This window comes from Stigmatopora nigra, chromosome 1 (assembly GCF_051989575.1).
Source record: "Stigmatopora nigra isolate UIUO_SnigA chromosome 1, RoL_Snig_1.1, whole genome shotgun sequence".
NCBI classification, from domain to species: domain Eukaryota; kingdom Metazoa; phylum Chordata; class Actinopteri; order Syngnathiformes; family Syngnathidae; genus Stigmatopora; species Stigmatopora nigra.
In genome coordinates this window covers 18,909,899-18,931,603 of record NC_135508.1, presented here as the reverse complement: position 1 = coordinate 18,931,603, position 21,705 = coordinate 18,909,899, and the positions used below count along the sequence as shown (strand labels likewise).

The following is a 21,705-nucleotide window of genomic DNA, read 5'->3' as shown; positions in this document are numbered from 1 at the left end:
AAATCTGGGCTCAAGATGAGAGCAAGTAAATACTGAATTTCTGAGATATTGGCAGAAACTCTTTTGGCCTGATTCTTTAAAAAATGGGTTCAAAAAGCAATTTCATGTTGTCATGGGCCAAAGCCCAGTGTCTCACTGCTTTGTGGCCTGCCCCTAACAGTCAGTCGGTTTTCCATTTCAGTAAGGACTAATACTCCTAACTTTAATATCCACATTTACTGGATGCCCCATTCAGTCACTCATTTTCCGAAACACTTATCCTCAGAGGGGTCACAGGAGGGTTTCTGTCAGTACTGGGATCAGGACAGTTTGTAACTGCAAAAATATGAACGTTAAAAGGTTTTTATTTCTCCCTTATACCAATTGTTCCAATAACAAAAGGGTATGAATCCCCAACTAAACCTCTTTCTGTGGCCAGTGAGCATTTTACAAAGGGTAGTTTTTCAAAATTGTTATTTATACTATATCCGTCGGCCCGGTGATGTGAGTGGTTAGCACGTCGGCCTCACAGCTCTGGGATCCTGGGTTCAGATCCAGGTCACGTCCATCTGTGTGGAGTTTACATTTTCTCCCCGTGCCTGCGTGGGTTTCCTCCGGGTACTCCATTTTCCTCCCACATTCTAAAACATGCATGGTAGGCTGATTGAACACTCAAAATTTCCCCTAGGTATGGGTGGGAGTGTGCATGGTTGTCCGTCTCCTTGTGCCCTGTGATCGGCTGGCCATGGCAAATGCTAGTCAACAACTATATTTGCTGCGACTTGCGTGACCTTTTGCACAAAAGATACAGAATATTATGTATGTCATACATATATTAGCTTCATTTAATATAACACTATAGAACACACTCATGACAAGCTCATTATTCAAAGACGGACATTGGCGTCTTACCCCAAGTGCACCACAGTCAGGCTGCCTGATAACCTTTAAATAAAAAGTTTATTTCATCCCAAAACCATATTGCCAATTAAACAATACACATTTTAACTAGTGTACTGTTTGTATAGACTGTATCATAAAGCATAATCACCCATATAAGTGATCATTAACATCCAAATAATTGCATAAAAAAACTCTCCCTTCCACATATGCAATCATCATAGGACATTGCTTTCATAATGTATATTATGGTTTAATTTGACATTTTGTGCACTGTTAAATATGTCATGCATTCATCCAAACACATGAACAGTGGCCAAAATATCGGACACACCTTTGTTGTATTGCTATTTATAAAAAAAATCTTGAACGTTAAAACTGCAAAAATATGAACGTTAAAAGGTTTTTATTTCTCCCTTCTCAAAATTTGGTGACGCTGCAGTACACTAACAGTGCATACCAATTGTTCCAATAACAAAAGGGTATGAATCCCCAACTAAACCTCTTTCTGTGGCCAGTGAGCATTTTACAAAGGGTAGTTTTTCAAAATTGTTATTTATACTATATCCGTCGGCCCGGTGATGTGAGTGGTTAGCACGTCGGCCTCACAGCTCTGGGATCCTGGGTTCAGATCCAGGTCACGTCCATCTGTGTGGAGTTTACATTTTCTCCCCGTGCCTGCGTGGGTTTCCTCCGGGTACTCCATTTTCCTCCCACATTCTAAAACATGCATGGTAGGCTGATTGAACACTCAAAATTTCCCCTAGGTATGGGTGGGAGTGTGCATGGTTGTCCGTCTCCTTGTGCCCTGTGATCGGCTGGCCACCGATTCAGTGTCTCCAGCCTCTGGCCCAAAGTCAGCTGGGATAGGCTCCAGCAACCCTCGCAACCCTAATGAGGATAAAGCGGTTCAGAAAAGGAGATAAGATGAGATGGGACTATATCCCCTGTCTCAGTCACCATGACACCACCTGTCCACGTGATTGTTCACCTGCTGTCTATCCTGGCTCTCCTTCCCCTGTGTGACCCAGGCATTTGTTATTGTCGTCAACTTCTGTCTGTGTATTTAAACCCTGTATTTATGTGCGTCGGCATGCAAGTTTTTCTGTCTTTGTTATGTCTTCCTTCGTCGTGAGGTTAAACATTATGCTATCGGCTTTACATCCGCAATTCGGCTCCCGGGTCAGCAGTGACATCTAAACTACAATGGATGTAATTTGACATTTGTTCGTCTATAAAATCAAGAATGAACAAGCAAATTGAAGACTTAGAAACATCCTCTATTCTCAGTCAAAATTGTATTTTCAATATAATGGTTCAGAAAATGAATGAATAAATTGACATTTGAACAGGGAGAAATTTGAAAATGCAAATGCTTTTCCAACATGTGCAACTTAAAACACTAGTTAAAACGCAAAAATAAGTCACTAAACAGTATGTGCTTACCATAACTTTGCGTGTTTGGTGCTGCTTGGTGTTTAACAGGCAACTTAAGAGTCTCGTTGGTCAGAAAAAGCAGGTCGAAGCAGTCACGGTGAGCCCCGCCTCATGTACATGTGCTTCATCATCCATGCTCCATTGCCTTTCGCACCACACGCTCTACAATTTGCATAAAAAGTGTATCAGTAGGACAGTACTCGAACCGGCACATGGAGAGTGCACATGTTGCGCGGCTTTACTGAATAAAACTCCCCTGTCTCACATCCCTGCCAAGAAAGTGCAGCGAAACGTGAGCAAGGGGCGAGAGAGAGAGAATGGGACAGAGAGTATGAGAGAGAGGGGGAGAGAGAGAGGAACCGGCGAGGTACAAAGAGTGGGGCAGATTCCACACATGCAAACACACAAGTTGGTGACGCTCACATTTCCTACTCACCTGCAAACGTGACGGATGTGGGTGTTTGTATCAGTGGGAGTGTGTGTCACAGTGGCACGCGTTTGTGTTGACTCCACTTTCTTGGAAAGCACGAGAATGGTTTGATCCACCCTCGTGCTGGAAGCATCCTGGTTACCTCCAAGAAAAAAAAGCAACCGCCCTGAGTGCATGTTGGCCATTCACATCCGAGACTGAGACAGAGAAGGCTGCGTGCAATTGAAAGCCGGGGAGACTCTTTCATCACTTGCATTCTATTTCTTTATTTTTCAAATCCACTGAGCTGATATTTTGACACTTTTGAAGCTCACTTTACCTTGCGACTGATTTTAAAGTTCACCTTCAACATCTAGAAGAGAAATGGACAACAGCCCTGGAGGCGGTAAGAGAATTATACCTCTTCTTGTATTATGACTGCTTAAACTATCATGTGAAAACAATGCAATTTTGTCTCATTGGAAATTGTGGTGACTGCTAATTTGCATCTGATGCATAACACATTTCACAATGGTAATTTTGTCCCAAAATGTACATTTGAATCAGAAGCTATAGTGATTTGTGGAGAGACGGACTATACTTCCCACTGATCTCTATAAAAACAAACTCACGTGCACCCTTTGCATGGCTGCCACTCTAATTAGAGCAGTTATTGCAACCTGCCAGTGGCATTTGCGTGTCAAGTTTTGTTCATCAAACAAGCAAACCAACTCTGGCTCAGAAGAGCAAGTTTCTTTCCAATATCAAGGCCACCCTAAAAGTTAAGAGTGTGGGACCGCCATTCCAGTTGTTGACATTGACAAGTTATTGATAGTGATGGAGATGGGCAGTTCTTTCTCAGGGTCAGCCAAAGTACCCGTCTTTTCTAATTAATGGTGAATCATTAATAGCATAGTAGAGTCACGTTCCTGTACAGGTGATGGACACACCTTGGGTTTCCGTCCGCATACTATGCCAATCTGAAGATGACACACTCTATAAACAGTTAATCAGAAAATGATCAGGTATTTCTGGCTGCATAACTGGCATTGCTGGTAAATGTGTGTTAGCATTTTCACATTTGAATGACATAGTATACTGAATACAGTATCAATAAGACATTGTACATAAAGTACATCAAGTCAAGATGGCAAGTATTATCTTTGTGATGGAATTTGATAAAAGTAATATGTCACATGGCAAATGCTAGTCAACAACTATATTTGCTGCGACTTGCGTGACCTTTTGCACAAAAGATACAGAATATTATGTATGTCATACATATATTAGCTTCATTTAATATAACACTATAGAACACACTCATGACAAGCTCATTATTCAAAGACGGACATTGGCGTCTTACCCCAAGTGCACCACAGTCAGGCTGCCTGATAACCTTTAAATAAAAAGTTTATTTCATCCCAAAACCATATTGCCAATTAAACAATACACATTTTAACTAGTGTACTGTTTGTATAGACTGTATCATAAAGCATAATCACCCATATAAGTGATCATTAACATCCAAATAATTGCATAAAAAAACTCTCCCTTCCACATATGCAATCATCATAGGACATTGCTTTCATAATGTATATTATGGTTTAATTTGACATTTTGTGCACTGTTAAATATGTCATGCATTCATCCAAACACATGAACAGTGGCCAAAATATCGGACACACCTTTGTTGTATTGCTATTTATAAAAAAAATCTTATTTTTCTATTGTAGAGCTTTTTAATTACACTCTCCTTTGTTATCATAGGAATGTCTGTCTAAATTGGGATTTACAAATATATAACACTTCATTTTAAGGCATTGTATAAAACCCAGCACCATTTTAAGCGTGTATGACCCAATTAGGATTGCGGACAATGCAACAAAACATTGCCCGAAAATAGATGGCTATATTTAAAATATAGAAACAACAAATACATAGTGTTTGCATGTTTAAAACCTGAATGAATAATAAATAGATATAATGCCAAAAGTGCAGACCACTCGCCCGAAAGACAGTATGCTTCTCTAGTTCTTTGTCACAAAGCTCTGCCACCTGACTGGAGGCAAGCTTTGCATCTTCCCTTTTGAAAACTCCAGCTAAAGGGGGGAAAAAAACCCTCACGTGGCTTCCCTCGCCGAGCCCCGTGCAACGCGTGAGCTACTGAGCCCCGCCCACCTCCCTGCTGCGGCTTCCGAGCTGTCGCCGCCGCTTCAGTGATGTTGTTACCGCCTCCGGAGTTTGGTCAGTGGGTCAGCGATTCCACGCATTAAAGTGCGGTGTTTGTTGCTTTCCCCGTGGCCTCTCTTAATTAGTCACGTTTTCTCGCCTCATGCACATTTTGCGCGTGTCGACTCAGGCACGATGCCCCGCCCCCTCGTGCACTGGAGGCTGAGTCGATGCCGTGCCTTGTTGTCTTTGCAGCATCTGTCCCCGTGTCATCGTTTCAGGGTAAATATACGATTAGGGTGCGTTTGCCACTGGAACGTGACTGTGTTTTGAAACCAAAAGGATTTCCTCTAACATAGATTGCAGCCACGGAAAAGAAAAAAAAAGAAATATATAAATAGCAAGACATAGCATTTAGCAGATGTACATATAATAAAGGGCATAAAGATCTATATTTCAATTGATCCGATTAAATCATGGAACAAATTGGCATTTTTAAGTATACAATTTGGTGTGTTATTTTGGTCAAAAGAATAGTTTTCCTCCAAATGTCTAAAATATTGTAGCAACAAAAAGGTAATATACATCTTACTTGTTTTGCATGAATGGTAAATATCACAAAATTCTCAAAAAGAAAATCTATATTATAAATTATTGTCATGTATTGGTCATTCATATACCCACTCAACATTAAAGTAGGTCCGCTGCAACCAACAATATTTTAATGATTAACAATATTTCGACATTGACACTGCTAGTTAGCACGTGGGAACATCAGGTGGCTTATTTCCCACCAATTGTAAATCAGAGAATTGATTGAAACTACTTTTAGACACCAGAAACACTATTTGCCCATAAACTGATGCAACTAATTCAACTTTAGAAACTGTAGAATCTTTTAATTTAATTTTCCATGTTATTATTTAGCTTTGTTAGAAGCAAATTTATATAACCACGGGGAAGATTTTGACGTATTACACTTCAAATCAGCGCCATTGTAATTCAGGTGCTTCTCATGATTGCATGAGCCAGAAGTAGTATGCTGCAGCATCAATTTAAAGAGAGGCTTGAGGCAGGTTCCTGTGATATTGACCTACTTCCGTGCACTCACTTGGAGTTCACGGGTTCGCCACAAACACCTAAAATAATTAGTAGTGCGTAATTCAATTAGCCTTTATTCTTTCGTGTTGCGTAAGGATAATGAATTTTATAGGAAAGGCTGTCTGTTATATATATGCACCTTAACAACAGCAAGCCACTGCGTGACTGCTTAAGAAGCAGGGACAAGAGAAGTAGCGAGATGAGTGCATATAACCGTGAAGATGTTCCCCACTCACGTTGTTTCTCCTCCTGACTTCAGTCATGGGTGAGCTCAAGATTGGCATTGAAGCGTCATTGTCTACTCAATTAATGCCGTCTACAGTGACCTAAATTCGAAGCGGCTTGGGCCTAGTGACAGTGTGCTAATCAATCCTATTTGGGAAATCCCTCGGAGAAAATTGCGGGAAAAGTGAGAGATGCATCTACGCCAAGGAGTGGCAGGCGTACTAATGTCTCATGGTAGTTGACTTTCTTATCACATTGCTGCCTTGAGAAAAGAGGAGTTCACTTTAATTAATTCCGTTAACATGCTATCAAATAAACAACAGATAAGGAATTATCTTTTCCTATTGAAATGAATAGAGATGCAGTTAACATTTTTTATAGGACATTTTGCTTGTCTACCAATATTCATTATAGATTTTTTATTATTAATAAGGCAAACACTGACATATTTAAATTAAATTGAAATAAGGGAATTTTGAGAAAAAAATCAAATTAATACGCAGCCATAGAGAGGAATGGAGCGCCTTCATGTCTTTGATCCTACTGTTTACATAATATATAGTCATGAATAGCCATTTTAAAGCACCACCACTCAAAGGGCAATTGTTTTTTAAGTTGACCGACTGTGTTAATATCAACTACAAGGCTCATCCATAAACATAAAATGCACATGCAGGTATTCAGGTGGAGAAACCACGTGTGTGGGTTCAGGCGAGGGCAGAGCTTGGGCTCATCGGTATGTCAGCCGGGAGAGAGGTGAAGTTCAGGCCTGCATTTGGTTGGGGCTGTCTATGGCTCTGGGCTGGCATGAGTCAACAAATCCATTGACACGTGCTGTTTGAGGGATTATCTCAGTGTGTTAGCTGGAGAACTCGGAGCACACACACACACTAACATAGATATTGTGCAAAGGCGTGCGTCAGACATAATCACTTCAACCTGAAGTCAAATCAAAGAAAATAACATTCAGAATACTCACATTTTTTATTAACAGCGTTTCATTGATTTGGTTCCCACACACGTCATATTAAATACATAAGAGAACAATGCAACTCATTTGTGTTATTTTCGGAATCTCAGGAGGGGAAGTGATCTAACCAGTTTCACCTAAGTGCACGTGCAGCTTATTTGACTATATTATTTGATGATATGACTCATCATTATTGCCCTTTGAACACCAACAATCTATACTGTTTGTTATGTTGCAGTATTCCTGCACTCGGGGGTTCTCTTTTGAAAAAAAAAGAAAAGAAAAAAAAACGTGGCTAAAGCACAATGATCTCCTGCTGGCAGACTCATGCAGTGGATTGACTGTTTAAAAGCTTCGAGTCGGGTTTTGTTGCTCATCTCAACACGGGACTGCGGATTTGTTTGAGGGTGAAACCGTGTCAGGAGTGCACGCATGTGAGGCAGCAGTCAGGTGTCATGCAGCTCTCCGGCACTGGGCACGGTGCCAGGGGAGAGTGAGCGTGGCTATTATTGGAGCAGAGGAGGCAGCCGAGCCGGCAGACACGTGAGGCCGTGTCTCAGCTCATCTACAACGCATGACTAGAAGTGAGGGGCGGGGGCAGCAAAGCTCAGATGAGAGTAGCTGAACGGGCAAAACATCCTATTGTGTGTGCAGCAGCATATTCCTTTGCTTATGACAGTTGGAATAAACACGCGCCTGGTGTTTCCGGCGAATGTTAGTCCTCTGATTCCGTGCCATTCATTGTGTTTATAACCGGCACGTTTTGTCCGGTTGAGCTGCCCAAGATGAGGCAACAAACCTCGGCTTCTCACGGAGACTTACTGGGAAACACAGCTACCCACTGTGCATTGGCAACAATAGATGACAAGGCATATTGGGGAGCATTTCAAGTATTTTTTACTCTGAAATGTAGGCACAAACGAGCAAATCTTGTCACCTTACAGTTCACTTTTCCCAGTGTTTTCAACAAAGCACATATATATGACATTCTCTTCTACTGGTAATTGTCACTTGGCGACCCGCGTGATGATAAAGTGGTAGGGAAGATAATGAGGGCGGTGCTATTGATCATAAAATACTTGAAAAATCAACCACTGCAATTGCACACACTCATATCTACAGACAATTTTGAGTGTTGAGTCAGCCTACAAGGCGTGTTTTTGGTATGTGGCAGGAAACCAGACTACCCAGAAAAATCCGTGCTGATAATAATAAATCATTAACCTTCATTTTCTTTCATTCATTCATTTTCAACCCCGCTTGTCCTTGCCAAGGTCGCGAGATCTTGGCGCCTATCCCAGATAACCTTGGGCAAAACGTGGACTACGCCCTAACCTGTCTTAACATAGAAACAACCATTCACAGCCACAATCACACCACCACTGAGTGGGAAATCAATCCCACGCTGCCAGCACTAGAGTCAGGGGAATGAACCACTACACCTCAGTGAACCTCTAGTTTCAAAGAGGTTTAAATATGGGTTGATCAATTCCACAGTTTTAGGGAAACCAAACCCAGCAGTTTAAGCAGGCGTTCAATTTCAGCCTGAATTAAAATTGTCATCTTTAGCGGTTTAACTCATCAATTTATTGTGCTGTTGCATCTTTTAAGTTGTGTATAGAAAGTTTTAAGCCGTGCTTGCAAAGTTAACTTGAAGTGAATGCTCAAAGCAGCCTGGTCTTTGTTTTATTTGCAGCAGGTGGAGGAGTCATCCTGTATGCAGGCTCCTCTGGAAGTTCAAGCCCCAGCCCAGGCAGCCCCTCGAGCGGGTACCAGACACAGTCCCCTTGCTCACATTCACAGCCATCATCACCGGAGGAAGTCACCTTCACAGAAATTGGAGCACTGAAAGAGAGGCCAGCTAGATCAAGTACTCCTAGCCCGAAACTGGTGTTCCAGTTCCCTGATGTCTATCGTGGGTCTCCAGCAGCCACTCAGCAGAATAACTATGCACATCCGATTGCTGGAAAAAGGCCATGTGGCTTCCATGGCACTTTCACTAGTACGTACTATAATTCCTCACTGTCCCTGTCTCCTATTTTGTTTTCCACAGAGCAATTGTCACTCAATAATGTTTCTTTCTTCTCCACAGAGAATGGTGGAATGGTCCTACTCTGTAAGGTGTGTGGGGACATTGCATCTGGTTTCCACTATGGAGTCCATGCCTGTGAAGGATGCAAGGTAAGCCTCCTCAAACCAAGAATTAACCAAATTGTTTCACATTGTTTTAAAGACGTTCAGTTCGATGGATACATATTAATAAACTTATTCTCATTTTAGGGTTTTTTCCGTCGCAGCATCCAGCAGAACATCAATTATAAGATGTGCGTGAAGAACGAGAGCTGTATGATCATGCGTATGAATCGCAATCGGTGCCAACATTGCCGCTTCAAGAAATGCCTGTCTGTTGGCATGTCACGAGACGGTGAGACACGTTGACACATTTTAAAGCAAGGGGGTTTCTGTGAAGTTATGTTACGGTGCCCTCATTAAGCAACTCAGTGGGGAAATGGGCAGTCTGACTAAAAAAGATACACCATGGAAAGTTCTTTGAGGTTATCGTCCCACTAGTTCGTTCTCAATACTCTCATGCACCGTTTTGCTCTGCAGTTTAACTGCCAATGATTCTATTACAACAATGACAGTATTTTTTATAGTGTACTAATCTGACCAAGGGGTTGCACTGACAGGAGATATTTGCGTTTATTATATGACAGCCGTTTTCAAAGAAATTTTCCCAATAATGCCAGTATTTCAGATCATTTTCGATCATTTTCAAGGCCTAAACTTTAGGCCTTGAAAATGATCGAAAAACATGGTCTACTTTCAATGAATTTTTTACTCATATTTCACACAACATCATATACTTTAGGCCCTAAAGTATATGATGTTGTGTGAAATATGAGTAAAAAATTCATTGAAAGTAGACCATGTTTTTTTTCCATAAAAAGGGTAGTTTCCATTCTTTAGTTATCAGCAGTAAACCACTCACAGTACCTGTTTGCTGACCTAAACTGAAAAATACAGTAAAGAATAATTTGTTAAAAGTAACACATCACTCAGAATGAGGTATTTTTGCAAAACCCTTTTTTTCTTTGGATCCCAATTGAGGACAACATAGCACTGAATGAGCTAAAATTCTTAAATGTCATTCTATGCCTCTAAGCAGTATTCTCCAACAATACCTTTGGATAAATACTTTTCTTTTGCACACCGTCTCCCCCGTGGTCCACCCCACCATTTTCCCCTAACCCTCCTTCATCTACCTGTCAGAGAATGATTTACGAGTATAGGAACCTTACGGTCCCTGAAGCTATCTATCAACTGGGAAACTGCAGCAAACACAGGAATTATTTTAAGAATTTGGAACAGGATTGACTTTATTATCTTGTATATGCCAGTAGAATATCATTGGGAATATGAAAAGAATTAAGCCAATAATGCAAAAAGGCGACCGACGTGCAGCTTTTTTAAACCAAATTAAAGTTAAGATCTCTTTGATTGGTGCACACTGATTGTTTACTAATCATATCAAATTGAAAAATAACTCGGCTGACCTAGAAAACTGGGTTTATAATGTTCTCATACGTAATGACCTAGTTGGTGTAGTCTGCCAACTTTTCTTTTTGTGATACCAGTTTTTCTATATGCACCCCAATTTAATATTTAGGTTAGTTTGGCGTGTGCCTGAAACTTCAGAGAAAAGATTGGTGGCACAACATAGCAGAGTGACAGTAAATGTAGTTAACTTGACCCTGTTACTATGCCATTTCTTCGGCGAGTTCTAGACCACAACCTAAAAACCTACTTTTAGTTTGTTTCAATTATTACAAAAACAGGAAAACCACATACAAGTGCCAACACCCCCCATTCTTTACATTACCACCGCAGGCACCAAGTCCTGCAAAAATGGAAATTATTATGCATGCTCTATATTGCGGTGGCTGAGAAAAAGTGCGTTTGGGTACCAGCAAAAATCCAGTAAATCATCACACCTTCATGGTTTTTTTTTGCATACACTAGGGAATGTAGAGCTCCCAGTGTACTTTGTCAAGTTTTCTCATTTTAAAACTTTGTTGTTACCTCATATAACCCCAACTTTCAAGCACTCACAATCTTAATTTCCATGCATGCCCCCTCCCATATCATCGAACTTTATCTTTGTCCCTTCGAGCCCACCTCTTTTCATCCTTCTTCTGCAAGCACACAAGCACAGTACTAGTGACATCACGCTCACGTTGCCCCACTGCCCTACTTGCAAGAGAGGGAGAGCAGGGAGAGAGTGGTGGATGAAGGAGAGGATGAGGCAGATGGTAGCAGAGAGTCTATAAATAGCCTCTCCAGCTGATGGTTACCGTGGGAAGAAGGAAGGGGAGGAGAGGGGAGAGCAAACTTTCCATTTTACCACTTTACTTGATACTCTTTGAAAGCCCTCAAATGCTCTGTCGGTTATGTATGTTAATGTTTTGTAAAGCTCGGTCATATCTTTTGAGAAATTGTAGCAAAACAAAAAGCTTCCGACCTAGATTTCTTGCCAATTCTGACCCATTTGACTGTCCTTGTTTTCCGCAGCTGTGCGTTTTGGCCGCATCCCTAAACGAGAGAAGCAGCGACTTCTGGATGAGATGCAGAGTTACATGAACAGCCTAAATGAGTCGGCTGTCTTGGAAATGGACTCGTGCTCTGTAAAAGATCAGTCTCCCAGCGAAGAAGATGGCAGCTCGAAGGAGGCCATTGGGGCCATCTCCAGAGCTTACCAAGACATCTTCCATGGTAGCGGCCAGGAGAGAGCAGCCAAGAGGGCTAGAATCACCACTAACAATGATTCTAAAGATTGCAGTCTGCAGCTTATCACAGAGCAGACCAACACTGCCCAGGGTTACCAATCTTGTCCATTTGCCCATGACAGCAACCAATTTACATTCCAAAACATGGACAATAATGTTTATGCATATACAGTATCAACAAATCAAAATAATCAACCAAGTGTCAGCAGTCCTCAAAGAGTCCCTGCCAATTTTACATGCAAGACAGAAAACGTTGTTAATCAGCCATCCTGCCCATGGAAATTGGCTCCAGGAGCTAAAGTGCTGGTAAGAACTACAACGAACAAACATTTCTTCTCTGCGTGGTAGTTGACTGAAAGCTTATGCATGTCTTTGTTTTCCTCCTTTAAAGGCCTGCCCTCTTAATGCGTGCCCAGTATCGGGGGCCGATCGCACCAGTCAGGAGATTTGGGAATCCTTTTCTCAGTGTTTCACTCCTGCTGTCAAGGAGGTAGTAGAATTCGCCAAGGGCATTCCAGGATTTCAAGAGCTTAGCCAGCAGGACCAAGTCATGCTGCTTAAATCAGGCACCTTCCAGGTAACACATTAATCATAACTACTCTTGAGACACACTTTGCCCTGAATCCAGAAGGCGAGAGTTGCTGAAATAAACATCTATTTTTCCTGGGTCCTCAGGTTCTGATGGTGAGGTTTTGCACTTTGTTCAACGCTGCAGAGCATACGGTCACATTCTTGAACGGACAAACGTACCCCCTGTCGACCCTTCGAGCTTTGGGCATGGGCTCTCTACTGGATGCAATGTTCGACTTCAGCGAAAAGTTGGCTTCAATGGGGTTGGAGCCTGATGAAATGGCACTCTTCATGGCTGTGGTGTTGGTTTCAGCAGGTGAGAAATGGTCACTGGGGCGCGTATTGATGATAAACGAACGGTGCCACCACCTACAATAGTATACTGCTATGAGATGAAAGCTAAGTGATGGCAGTTTTTTTAGCTACAACCCAAAAATATGAGTATTTTTGAATTACAAAACTAGTCACAGAACCAATTAAACTTGTATCACAAGACAGCACGGTCATGTATTTATTAACAGGCCATGTTTCTAACATGACAATTCTCTGCTCTCCCCAGATCGTTCCGGCATCTTAGACACACTTGCTGTCGAACAGCTCCAAGAGGGTCTCATCTATGCTTTGCGCTCGCTGATTACTCGGCGCCGTCCAGATGACACTTCGCTCTTTTCCAAACTACTTCTGCGACTGCCAGATCTTCGCACCCTCAACAACCTGCACTCTGATAAACTTTTGGCCTTTCGCATTGACCCATGAGAAAGACCTTATATCGTAGCAAAAGAACAACACACACATTCAAACACATTTTACCTTCCAAGGATGGAACTTTCTTTATAAGAGAGGAACAAGAGTGCAATAAAATGTGGTTTATGTAAAAATGTAGCAAAAATATTTTTGTTGGAAAAAGTTGAAATTTACACATTGTCAGGTGCGCACACAAAAATGCAAGGAAAAAAATGAAGTGACAACATAACTCATTGTGCATGGTCGATATTACCAACAAATCATTGTTTGATTCCATTTTTATAATCAGCGTATTTAAGAGTATCACAGGCCATGCTGACAAATATAGAACCATGACGTTCGGGACCATCCATGTGTTTTGAGTCAGTTCGTCTTTAAAGGGAATATGTATATAAGATCTGAAATATAGTATTTCACTGTATCACCATCTCCTTTAATTTTGGAATGCCATTCAACTATTGTCACCTACATATAATATTGTTTTGGACTAAATATACAACGTATATAAAGACTTTTCAATGTTTTCCACTAAAACATTATGTCTACATTGACATGATTATCCAAAATTTCTACCTTGAGAAAAGCGCATGTTTTGTTGTTTGGTTGTTTATTTTCTTCCTGTAAATACTGTATACTATGTTTATCTAAATGTGACTGAACAAGATGTAAGAATTTGGTGAAAATGAGAATGTTCTGCTGACCTTCCAGTATAGGTGGGGGGTTGGTGTAGGGGGCTTTGCACAGAAGAACAGTGGTCGGGATTCAAAATTGACATTTGAACCACTGCCTGCATTTACATGATGTAAGCAACCAGCAAAATCCCAAGAATCACCAGCAGTCACTCCATATGCATCCTGCACCTGCCCCCAATGTTTGTCATACAAACTAAAGAGATATTTTAGCATGGCAGAGGTTATTTGATTGGTCATCTCACTAATTGCTCGAGTGATTGTGGCTGATTGAGCACTTGTTGTACATTTGTAAATCTTTGTTCTTTAATAGAAATGATATAAACTTCAGATTGTGTATTATATTCTGGTGAAGTGTATTTTATTTCAAAATACATCACTCATTGCTCAACGGCCTGAAGGTTAAGACTATCTCTGCTGACTTTGAGGCACGGTACACCCTGTTTTGGTCACTAACTAACGGCAGAGACATTAAATATTACATATTGACATACAGCCTATAATTAAACGAGTAATTCCTCATGCTTTTGGACTTCATCATCACAATATATTCATTTCTCCCCTTGATACGAGGTCAGGCCGCAGACTTCCCTCACCACCAGCCGCTGCCGAGGAAACTCATTTTAGTCGCTTGTATCCTATTGTTCTTTCGTTCACGACCCACAGCACATGAGCATAGGTGGACGTAGGATGTACATTGACCGGGTTCAAACCTTGGTGGGTTCCGGCCTTCCGGCCTTACATGTTCTTCCTGTGCCTGTGTGGGCTTTCTCCAGGTACTTTGGTTTCCTCCCACATCCCAAAAACAGGCTTGGTAGACTGATTGAATGGTAAAAAATGGTCCCTATATATGAGCGTGTGCTTGGGTAGGTCTCTGCTTGTACCCTGCGTTTGGGTGTCAACCGATTTAGGGTGCATCCTGTGTACTGCCCATTGTTGGCTGGGATAGGCTCCAGCACCCCCGCAATCCTTCTGAGGATAAGTGTCTTAAAAAATAATGAATGAAAATAAGATAATTCTACAATTCAAAAATATGTCGTTCTCTCAAACATATTTAATTTATATAGAATCAAATGCTCAAAATGACTGTAAAGTGCCCTGAACAGAACAATGAAACATAAGATCCCTTTGTGTTTCTTTTTTATGAAGGGCTATATAAAAAAAAAACATCGACAATATTTTGTTTGTTATTGATGCTGTACATTTCGAGTTAAGTCCCCCAGATGATTCACGTCTTGAAAACGATGTATCACTGCCCCCTAGCGGCGATATACGAAACCCGGAAGCGAACGTTCTTCTTGTCCATAGGCAAATGCACTCCTTTTCTCCCAATAATTCTGCTGACATTTTACACGCCTAATGACATGTATCGGTGTTTCGTATCACAATGACGGAGGAGTCTCCCAGCTCGGTAAGTAACATTACTATTGCAAATGAAACCCACTCTCGCGTGACTAACAGTAGTAGCAAGCTAGCCCGGACGCTAGTGTCAGATAACAACCCAAACACGCTATTTTCTAAATCACTGACTCACGTATCAAGCAATTAAATGAGAGCTCTGCTGTCAATGTAAATGTGCACCATTGTCGTTTATCCAAAACAGATGCGGAGAATAAAAATGAATGGAGTGTTAACCATCCCAAGAAAGCAGTTTTGAAGTGAAGCGGACACAGCAGTGTGTCAGTCGCACCATGTTGGTGACGGCATACCTTGCCATTATTGTCCTGCTCGCCCTGTGTGTTGGCCTCGAACTCACAGCACGTCGTCTGAGCCCACCAGCACCGACGCAGACGGCTGCAGCCAACCCAGCCTTCCGTCGCTTCCAGAGCATCTTCCTCCGGGCCTACCTCCTGGCCCTGTGGGCGGACTGGCTTCAGGGTCCTTACCTTTATAAACTCTACCGCCACTACAGCTTCCTGGAGTCCCAAATAGCGATCATATATGTCTGCGGCTTATCGTCTTGTGTGCTGTTTGCTCCATTTTCCAGCTGGATTCCTCAAGCCCTAGGCCGCAGACATACATGTCTACTGTTCTGTATATCCTACTCTGCTTGCTGTCTCACCAAGCTGTCCAGAGACTATTTTGTCCTGATCATGGGTCGCATCCTGGGTGGTCTGTCTACATCCTTGCTCTCCACCACATTTGAGGCTTGGTATGTGCACCGACACGTTGACGTCCACGATTTCCCCAAGGAGTGGATCCCCGGCACCTTTAATAAAGCTGCCACGTGGAATCATGGGCTTGCCGTGGGAGCCGGCTTGGTGGCTAACTTGCTTGCCGAATGGCTCCACCTGGGCCCGGTGGCTCCTTTTCTTCTGGCCGTCCCCTGTTTGGCATGCTGTGCCTGGGTAGTGTTGACGGACTGGGGCAAGGAAGAAGCAGAGGGATCGCCTGAAGGTGACAAACAGATGCCCGTCTTGGGAAATTTGACTCCTATGTCCGCAAAGGCCCGGTTTGCACGCAGCTGCCATGATGGGCTCCGATGCTTGCTGTCAGATCGTAGGGTCATGCTTTTAGGTGGGGTGCAAGCTCTATTTGAAAGTGCCCTCTACATCTTTGTTTTTCTGTGGACCCCAGTACTGGACCCCCATGGACCTCCATTAGGGATCGTGTTTTCCTGTTTAATGGCCGCCTCCATGGTTGGCTCCTTAATGTATCGCCTTGCCACCTCCACGCACTATCGCCTGCAGCCCGGGCATGTTCTCTGCTTGGCTGTTTTAATGGCGTTCTTCTCTTTCTTCATGCTGACTTTTTCCACCACGCCTGGCCAGCCGAGACCTCACGAATCCTTTTTGGCCTTCCTACTGCTGGAGCTGGCCTGTGGCCTCTACTTCCCAGCCGTCAGCTTTCTGCAGGGCAGGGTGATCCCAGAGGAGAAGCGGGCCAGTGTGCTGGCCTGGTTCCGCTTCCCTCTAAATTTGTTGGCCTGCATTGGCCTTTTGGCACTCCACGGGGAGGTGTCGGGTACGGGTGGAGGGGAAGGGGGAAGCGGTACTCGACACATGTTTGGAGGCTGCGCACTCATGATGCTGGCCGCCTTGATGGCTGTTGTCAGTCTGTTCACGCTTGGCAGGAATGACTCGGACCTCAAACTAGAGGGAACAAGAGTAGATGGTGACATGTATTGAAGGACTCAAGTCTGTATTTACTCGCGTGTTTCATTTAATGTCTGTCATGTTTTTTTTTTTCTTTCCAGCTCAGAATAAATACAAAAAAGATGCAAAAGGTCAGAAAATATATTTTATTTAAAATGTTATCAAGTGCTAATGTTTATTTTTTTATAATAACCATTCTTGATGGCTAATGAATGAGTATACAAAAGTTTTACTTGTTATAGTCAATTGATACTGAGAGATAACATCGGGTTGTAACCGGACATTTAATTATTTTCTTGTTGCCTTTACAAAGTACAGTAATACTCAGTTTCAGTGAGTCGATCTAATTTAAGTTTCCTTGTTATATGAAGATGTGTGGGTAAGTTGATAAGGATAAGGATTTTTCTAAAATCTGTCTCATTAGAGTGATGTAAATGAAGTTGATTTGCTGCCAAACACACTTTTTGTATATCATTTAATGAAGAAATGGTAACTGAACTTGGAGGACGTGTGATTTGGATTGCGTCAACTTTCCAGGACCTCTTTGAAAACGTTCTTCCGAGCCGCAGATTCAATCATGATGCTTCGGTGACATGACATGGTTATCTTGGGGAAAAAAATACACCAAAAAATTAACTGAAAATGCTTAGTCTCTCAATTTTATTGAAAGCAGTTAATTATTCAATGTAGGGTAGAAAAGATGTGAAGTCCAATCGGAATTCTGCAGGTTGGTTTTGTATTTTTCAAACAAAATAGGGTTAGACATGAATATGAAAAATAAAAGGTACTGTTTTTTTCATGTGAGTTACACATTTATAACTTAATCAATAATTCAAAATGAATCATTTAAAATGAATCACTTACGTTTTTAAAAGCAATGATTCAAATCAAACAATACAATTTTGAATGTAATTATCAGCCAGTTTTATTATAACTATTCAGGGTTTTTTCCACATTTGGTTTGTGATGGCATAGAAATTGAATTTTTGTAGGTCAAAATATAGTGTTGACTTCCCATATCGAGAGGTAGAACTCTCCATTCTGGATTCTTCTAGGGCATCCTTGTGTCGGTGAGCTGCACGTGCCTCTCGTTGCTTCTGTACTCTGGTTGCGTCACCAACAGATGCCCTACTGCCCTCTAGTTCAACGGTGACTTCATCCAGGTGGTTCCTGAATAACTGCCGTAGCAGTCCGGACAGAACCATGGGCACGGTAAGAGCTAGGTCGTTATTGCTAATGGTGAAATAGCTTCAAGTCTATGTAACTATCTGTATCACTATCACCCAATGTCCTATTCACATAGTCCAAAGTGGAACCAGATCCGGAGTGTATTACTTAAACAGATAGCCTGACAGTTTATCTTGGTGTGTGCTTAGTGAGTGCATGTAGTTAAATGAAGCTTTGTTTAATATATTTACGTCTGTGCACCGTTTAAGAAGATCCATCAAAAGGCTGGTTGTGGTTGTAAAATAAGAAAGTGAGTTAAAGGAATAAAGTCCAGGGCCACTGTATGTTTCTTAACCCACTTCAAACATGAGTGTATATTTACATTTCCCTGTGCAAAAATAGAGGAAATGCGCTGGCCAAACATGTATGTACTCTGGTTCAGCTATGATGCCGCAGTGCAATCATTATGGAAATCTTTGAAAATTGTATAATGTTTTTAGGCCTGTAGACAGAGAGCCGTTTGTGGCTTAACCAAACTAAAGTTGCAAATGTCCTAGTGATGGGAGACATTTTTATAGAGATTGTGTATTCCAGTCTGATAAATGTACGAAATTGTTCAAATGTACATCTATACTAAGTCTGTATATTTGTCTGTCAAATCTTCAAATTGTGCTTCCAGGCCACACTCACTAACAAGACCCCTGGGGACTGTCCCAGTGGGCAAACCTCAGTTTCACCTGTTCCACCCAGCTATGACGAAGCCACTGCAGGTTGACCTGTATTTAGAATTAGAATCCGTCTAGTACTGAAGATGTTAATTGTGTTATTTCTTATTGTGTAGGTGCACCACAAATGCAGGCTGGTGAGTACATTATTTGCCTAATACTGTTTGTAACATTTTGAAAGTTATGAAGCAGGGGGTCAAGTACAGAAATCTCATTTAGAACTTTTGTGGCTAATTTTCAGCACCATTCACATGAGTCTCATGCAGTTTTGCTTGGAGACCATCTGTCAGTCAAAAAAAAGAGCATATTTGCTTACTTTGCTTGTTGGCTTGGTCACTGCTGCTACAGGAAATGAGTCATTACATGTATTTTTATTTGTTTCATTTAATCAATGATAGGCATTATTGAGTCTTGTGGCACTGATGGTGAAACACAGTTCTCTTGGAATGATCAAAACATCCGGAGGGTCTTCATTCGTAAGGTACCACCAGTTTTATGCTTTAGGTTATTGAAGCCTGTGAGCCATGGAAGCCTTGAAAAAATCTGTTCGTTATTTCAGGTGTACACACTCCTTTTCATCCAGCTCTTAGTAACTTTCGCAATAGTTTCTCTTTTCACTTTTTGGTAAGACCACCCTTTTCTATGTATAACATACACCATTTCAAAATAAAACAAACATCACCATCCTTGATAAACCCTTCCACACTAATTAACATCATAAACTTATGTTCAGTGAGCCCATCAAGTACTACATTCAAAGAAACTCTGGGTGGTATTGGGCATCTTAGTAAGTATAGCGCATCACAGTATACAAGTTATAATTATATTTTATCTCACCACATTCTCACAGTAATGTTCTTTTTGTTCTGTGACAGCGCTGTATTCTTTGTTACATATCTGACACTGTCTTGCTGCACCGCAGTGAGGTAATGACAACAACATGAATGAGAACGCCTGTTATTGATCACACATTTGTCACGTTGTCATAACTCCCATTTGCTTACTTATTTAGGAGACGGTTTCCATGGAATCTAATTTTGCTTGCCATCTTTGTAAGTATAAAGCTAATGATTTGTTTTCAAACAAAGTGTCCTTTAATAATATGCTACATACAGTATGGATTCATTTTGTGTAACTTGTATTCTATGAGAAAACTCCTGTGGTGCAGGACTCCGAAGCTTTCTAAACGCATTGGTTTGAATAGTTGCACATAAATGAGACTAAAAAAACAAACAAATTCTAATCAGAACAATATTCTTATGTTACTTTCTGTTATAGACCCTCTCACTTTCCTACATGACAGGGATGTTATCAAGGTACAGTTTAATCATTTTTTTGTTATATTTTTCCGTTCACACTTAACTTTTTGGTTAACCTTATTACGAAACAGAAATTGTCAGTTGTTTCTATATTTTCACAAGAATACCCAGTGAAATATGTAAAATGTCAGCTCACACAGTAACTCTTCCATCTTCATCAATGCAACCTGATTCATATAATCAATATCAAGCTTCTACAACACCAAGTCAGTGATGATGTGTCTGGGCATCACTTCTGCGGTCTGTCTGCTTGTCACAATATTCAGTTTCCAAACTAAGGTGACAACATTACTTTTTGTACCTTTGCTTTGCATTTGATACAAGTATTGAGTATAAACATGCACTCAAACTCTTCATTCAGATTGATGTGACAACATGCAGAGGAATGCTCTTTATATTTTCCATGGTCGTTTTCATCTCTGGGCTGGCACTTGCAGTTGTTCTTCCCTTTCAATATGTAAGTATTGCCTAGACATTTGTAGTAATATCGTACTTATACTATGTCAAACGAGCTAGAATTCATTTTAACCAACAGGACAAATTTCCTTGGATGCCATTATAGTTTGTTTCTAAATTTGATAAAAATGTTTATTCTTATTCCACAAACACAATATTGTGGAATTTAGGTACCCTGGTTGGACACTATCTATGCTGTTTTGGGAGCCATATTGTTCACCATGGTAAGTTCCAAGTGGAGATCATGTGGTTTTTAGAGCATGTGAATACATAGAGCCTAAAAGTTATTGCATATCTATTGCATTTGCAGTTTTTGGCATTTGACACCCAGCTCGTCATGGGCAACAAACGGCACAGCATTAGTTCAGAAGAGTACATTTTTGCCACTCTTAGCATTTACTTGGATATCATTTACATCTTCTCTTTTTTCCTCCAAATCTTTGGAACAAGACAGGATTAAGGAATACTATTCATAGTGGTACAAGTGCGCGCAATAGATAATATTGGTTAGTCTCCTATTTTGGTTGAAATGCTGATCTGTAAATCTCATGCCAATGTGTTTACCAAGATATTCATAGTACTATGAACCTTGTGCAATGAACCACTGTGAACTATGAAATACACCCAGCATTTGCGTGTTCTCCCCGTGTGGGTTTCTCTGGGTAATCCAAGTTCCTCCCACATTCTAAAGGCATGCATGGGAGGCTGATTGGACACTCTAAATTTCCCCCAGGTATGAGTGTGAATGATTGATTGTCTCCTTGTCATATGTGATTGGCTGGCCACCAATTCAGGATGTCCCTGCAACCCTAGTGAGGATAAAGCGGTTCAGAAAATGAGATGTAAAATTTCTTTTACTATTTTCTTACTGTGTCTTGCTAATATTCATGTCATGTAAAACACTTTGAATTACCTTGTGCTATACAAATAAATGTGCCTTGCTTACAACGCTCCGCAATTTCT

General features: G+C 41.3%; 3 protein-coding genes across 4 annotated transcripts; all 3 read left to right on the top strand.

The window, feature by feature from the left end:
- Nucleotides 1-2,717: 2,717 nt before the first annotated feature.
- nr1d4a (nuclear receptor subfamily 1, group D, member 4a) lies at nt 2,718-14,322 on the top strand. The gene is made up of 8 exons (XM_077717666.1): nt 2,718-3,131; nt 8,887-9,192; nt 9,283-9,371; nt 9,471-9,615; nt 11,763-12,283; nt 12,369-12,554; nt 12,653-12,863; nt 13,107-14,322. The coding sequence occupies exons 1-8, from the start codon at nt 3,110-3,112 to the stop codon at nt 13,301-13,303; spliced, it is 1,677 nt and encodes a 558-aa protein (XP_077573792.1). The 5' UTR covers nt 2,718-3,109; the 3' UTR covers nt 13,304-14,322.
- Nucleotides 14,323-15,237: 915 nt separating this feature from the next.
- Nucleotides 15,238-17,205, top strand: slc61a1 (solute carrier family 61 member 1). Its single transcript, XM_077732507.1, has 2 exons — nt 15,238-15,391; nt 15,584-17,205. The coding sequence occupies exon 2, from the start codon at nt 15,672-15,674 to the stop codon at nt 17,106-17,108; it is 1,437 nt and encodes a 478-aa protein (XP_077588633.1). The 5' UTR covers nt 15,238-15,391; nt 15,584-15,671; the 3' UTR covers nt 17,109-17,205.
- Nucleotides 17,206-18,086: 881 nt separating this feature from the next.
- On the top strand, nt 18,087-21,682 carry LOC144199259 (protein lifeguard 2-like). 2 transcript variants are annotated; one of them, XM_077720771.1, is made up of 13 exons: nt 18,087-18,287; nt 18,922-19,012; nt 19,084-19,104; nt 19,366-19,448; nt 19,527-19,591; nt 19,701-19,754; nt 19,843-19,893; nt 19,980-20,019; nt 20,246-20,283; nt 20,478-20,565; nt 20,648-20,743; nt 20,913-20,966; nt 21,053-21,682. In XM_077720771.1, exons 1-13 carry the CDS (start codon nt 18,279-18,281, stop codon nt 21,200-21,202), a joined length of 840 nt encoding a protein of 279 aa, XP_077576897.1. In that variant the 5' UTR covers nt 18,087-18,278; the 3' UTR covers nt 21,203-21,682. The 2 variants fall into 2 exon arrangements, with proteins under 2 accessions (XP_077576897.1, XP_077576905.1); XM_077720779.1 differs by lacking the exon at nt 19,084-19,104.
- The last annotated feature ends 23 nt before the right edge of the window (nt 21,683-21,705 follow it).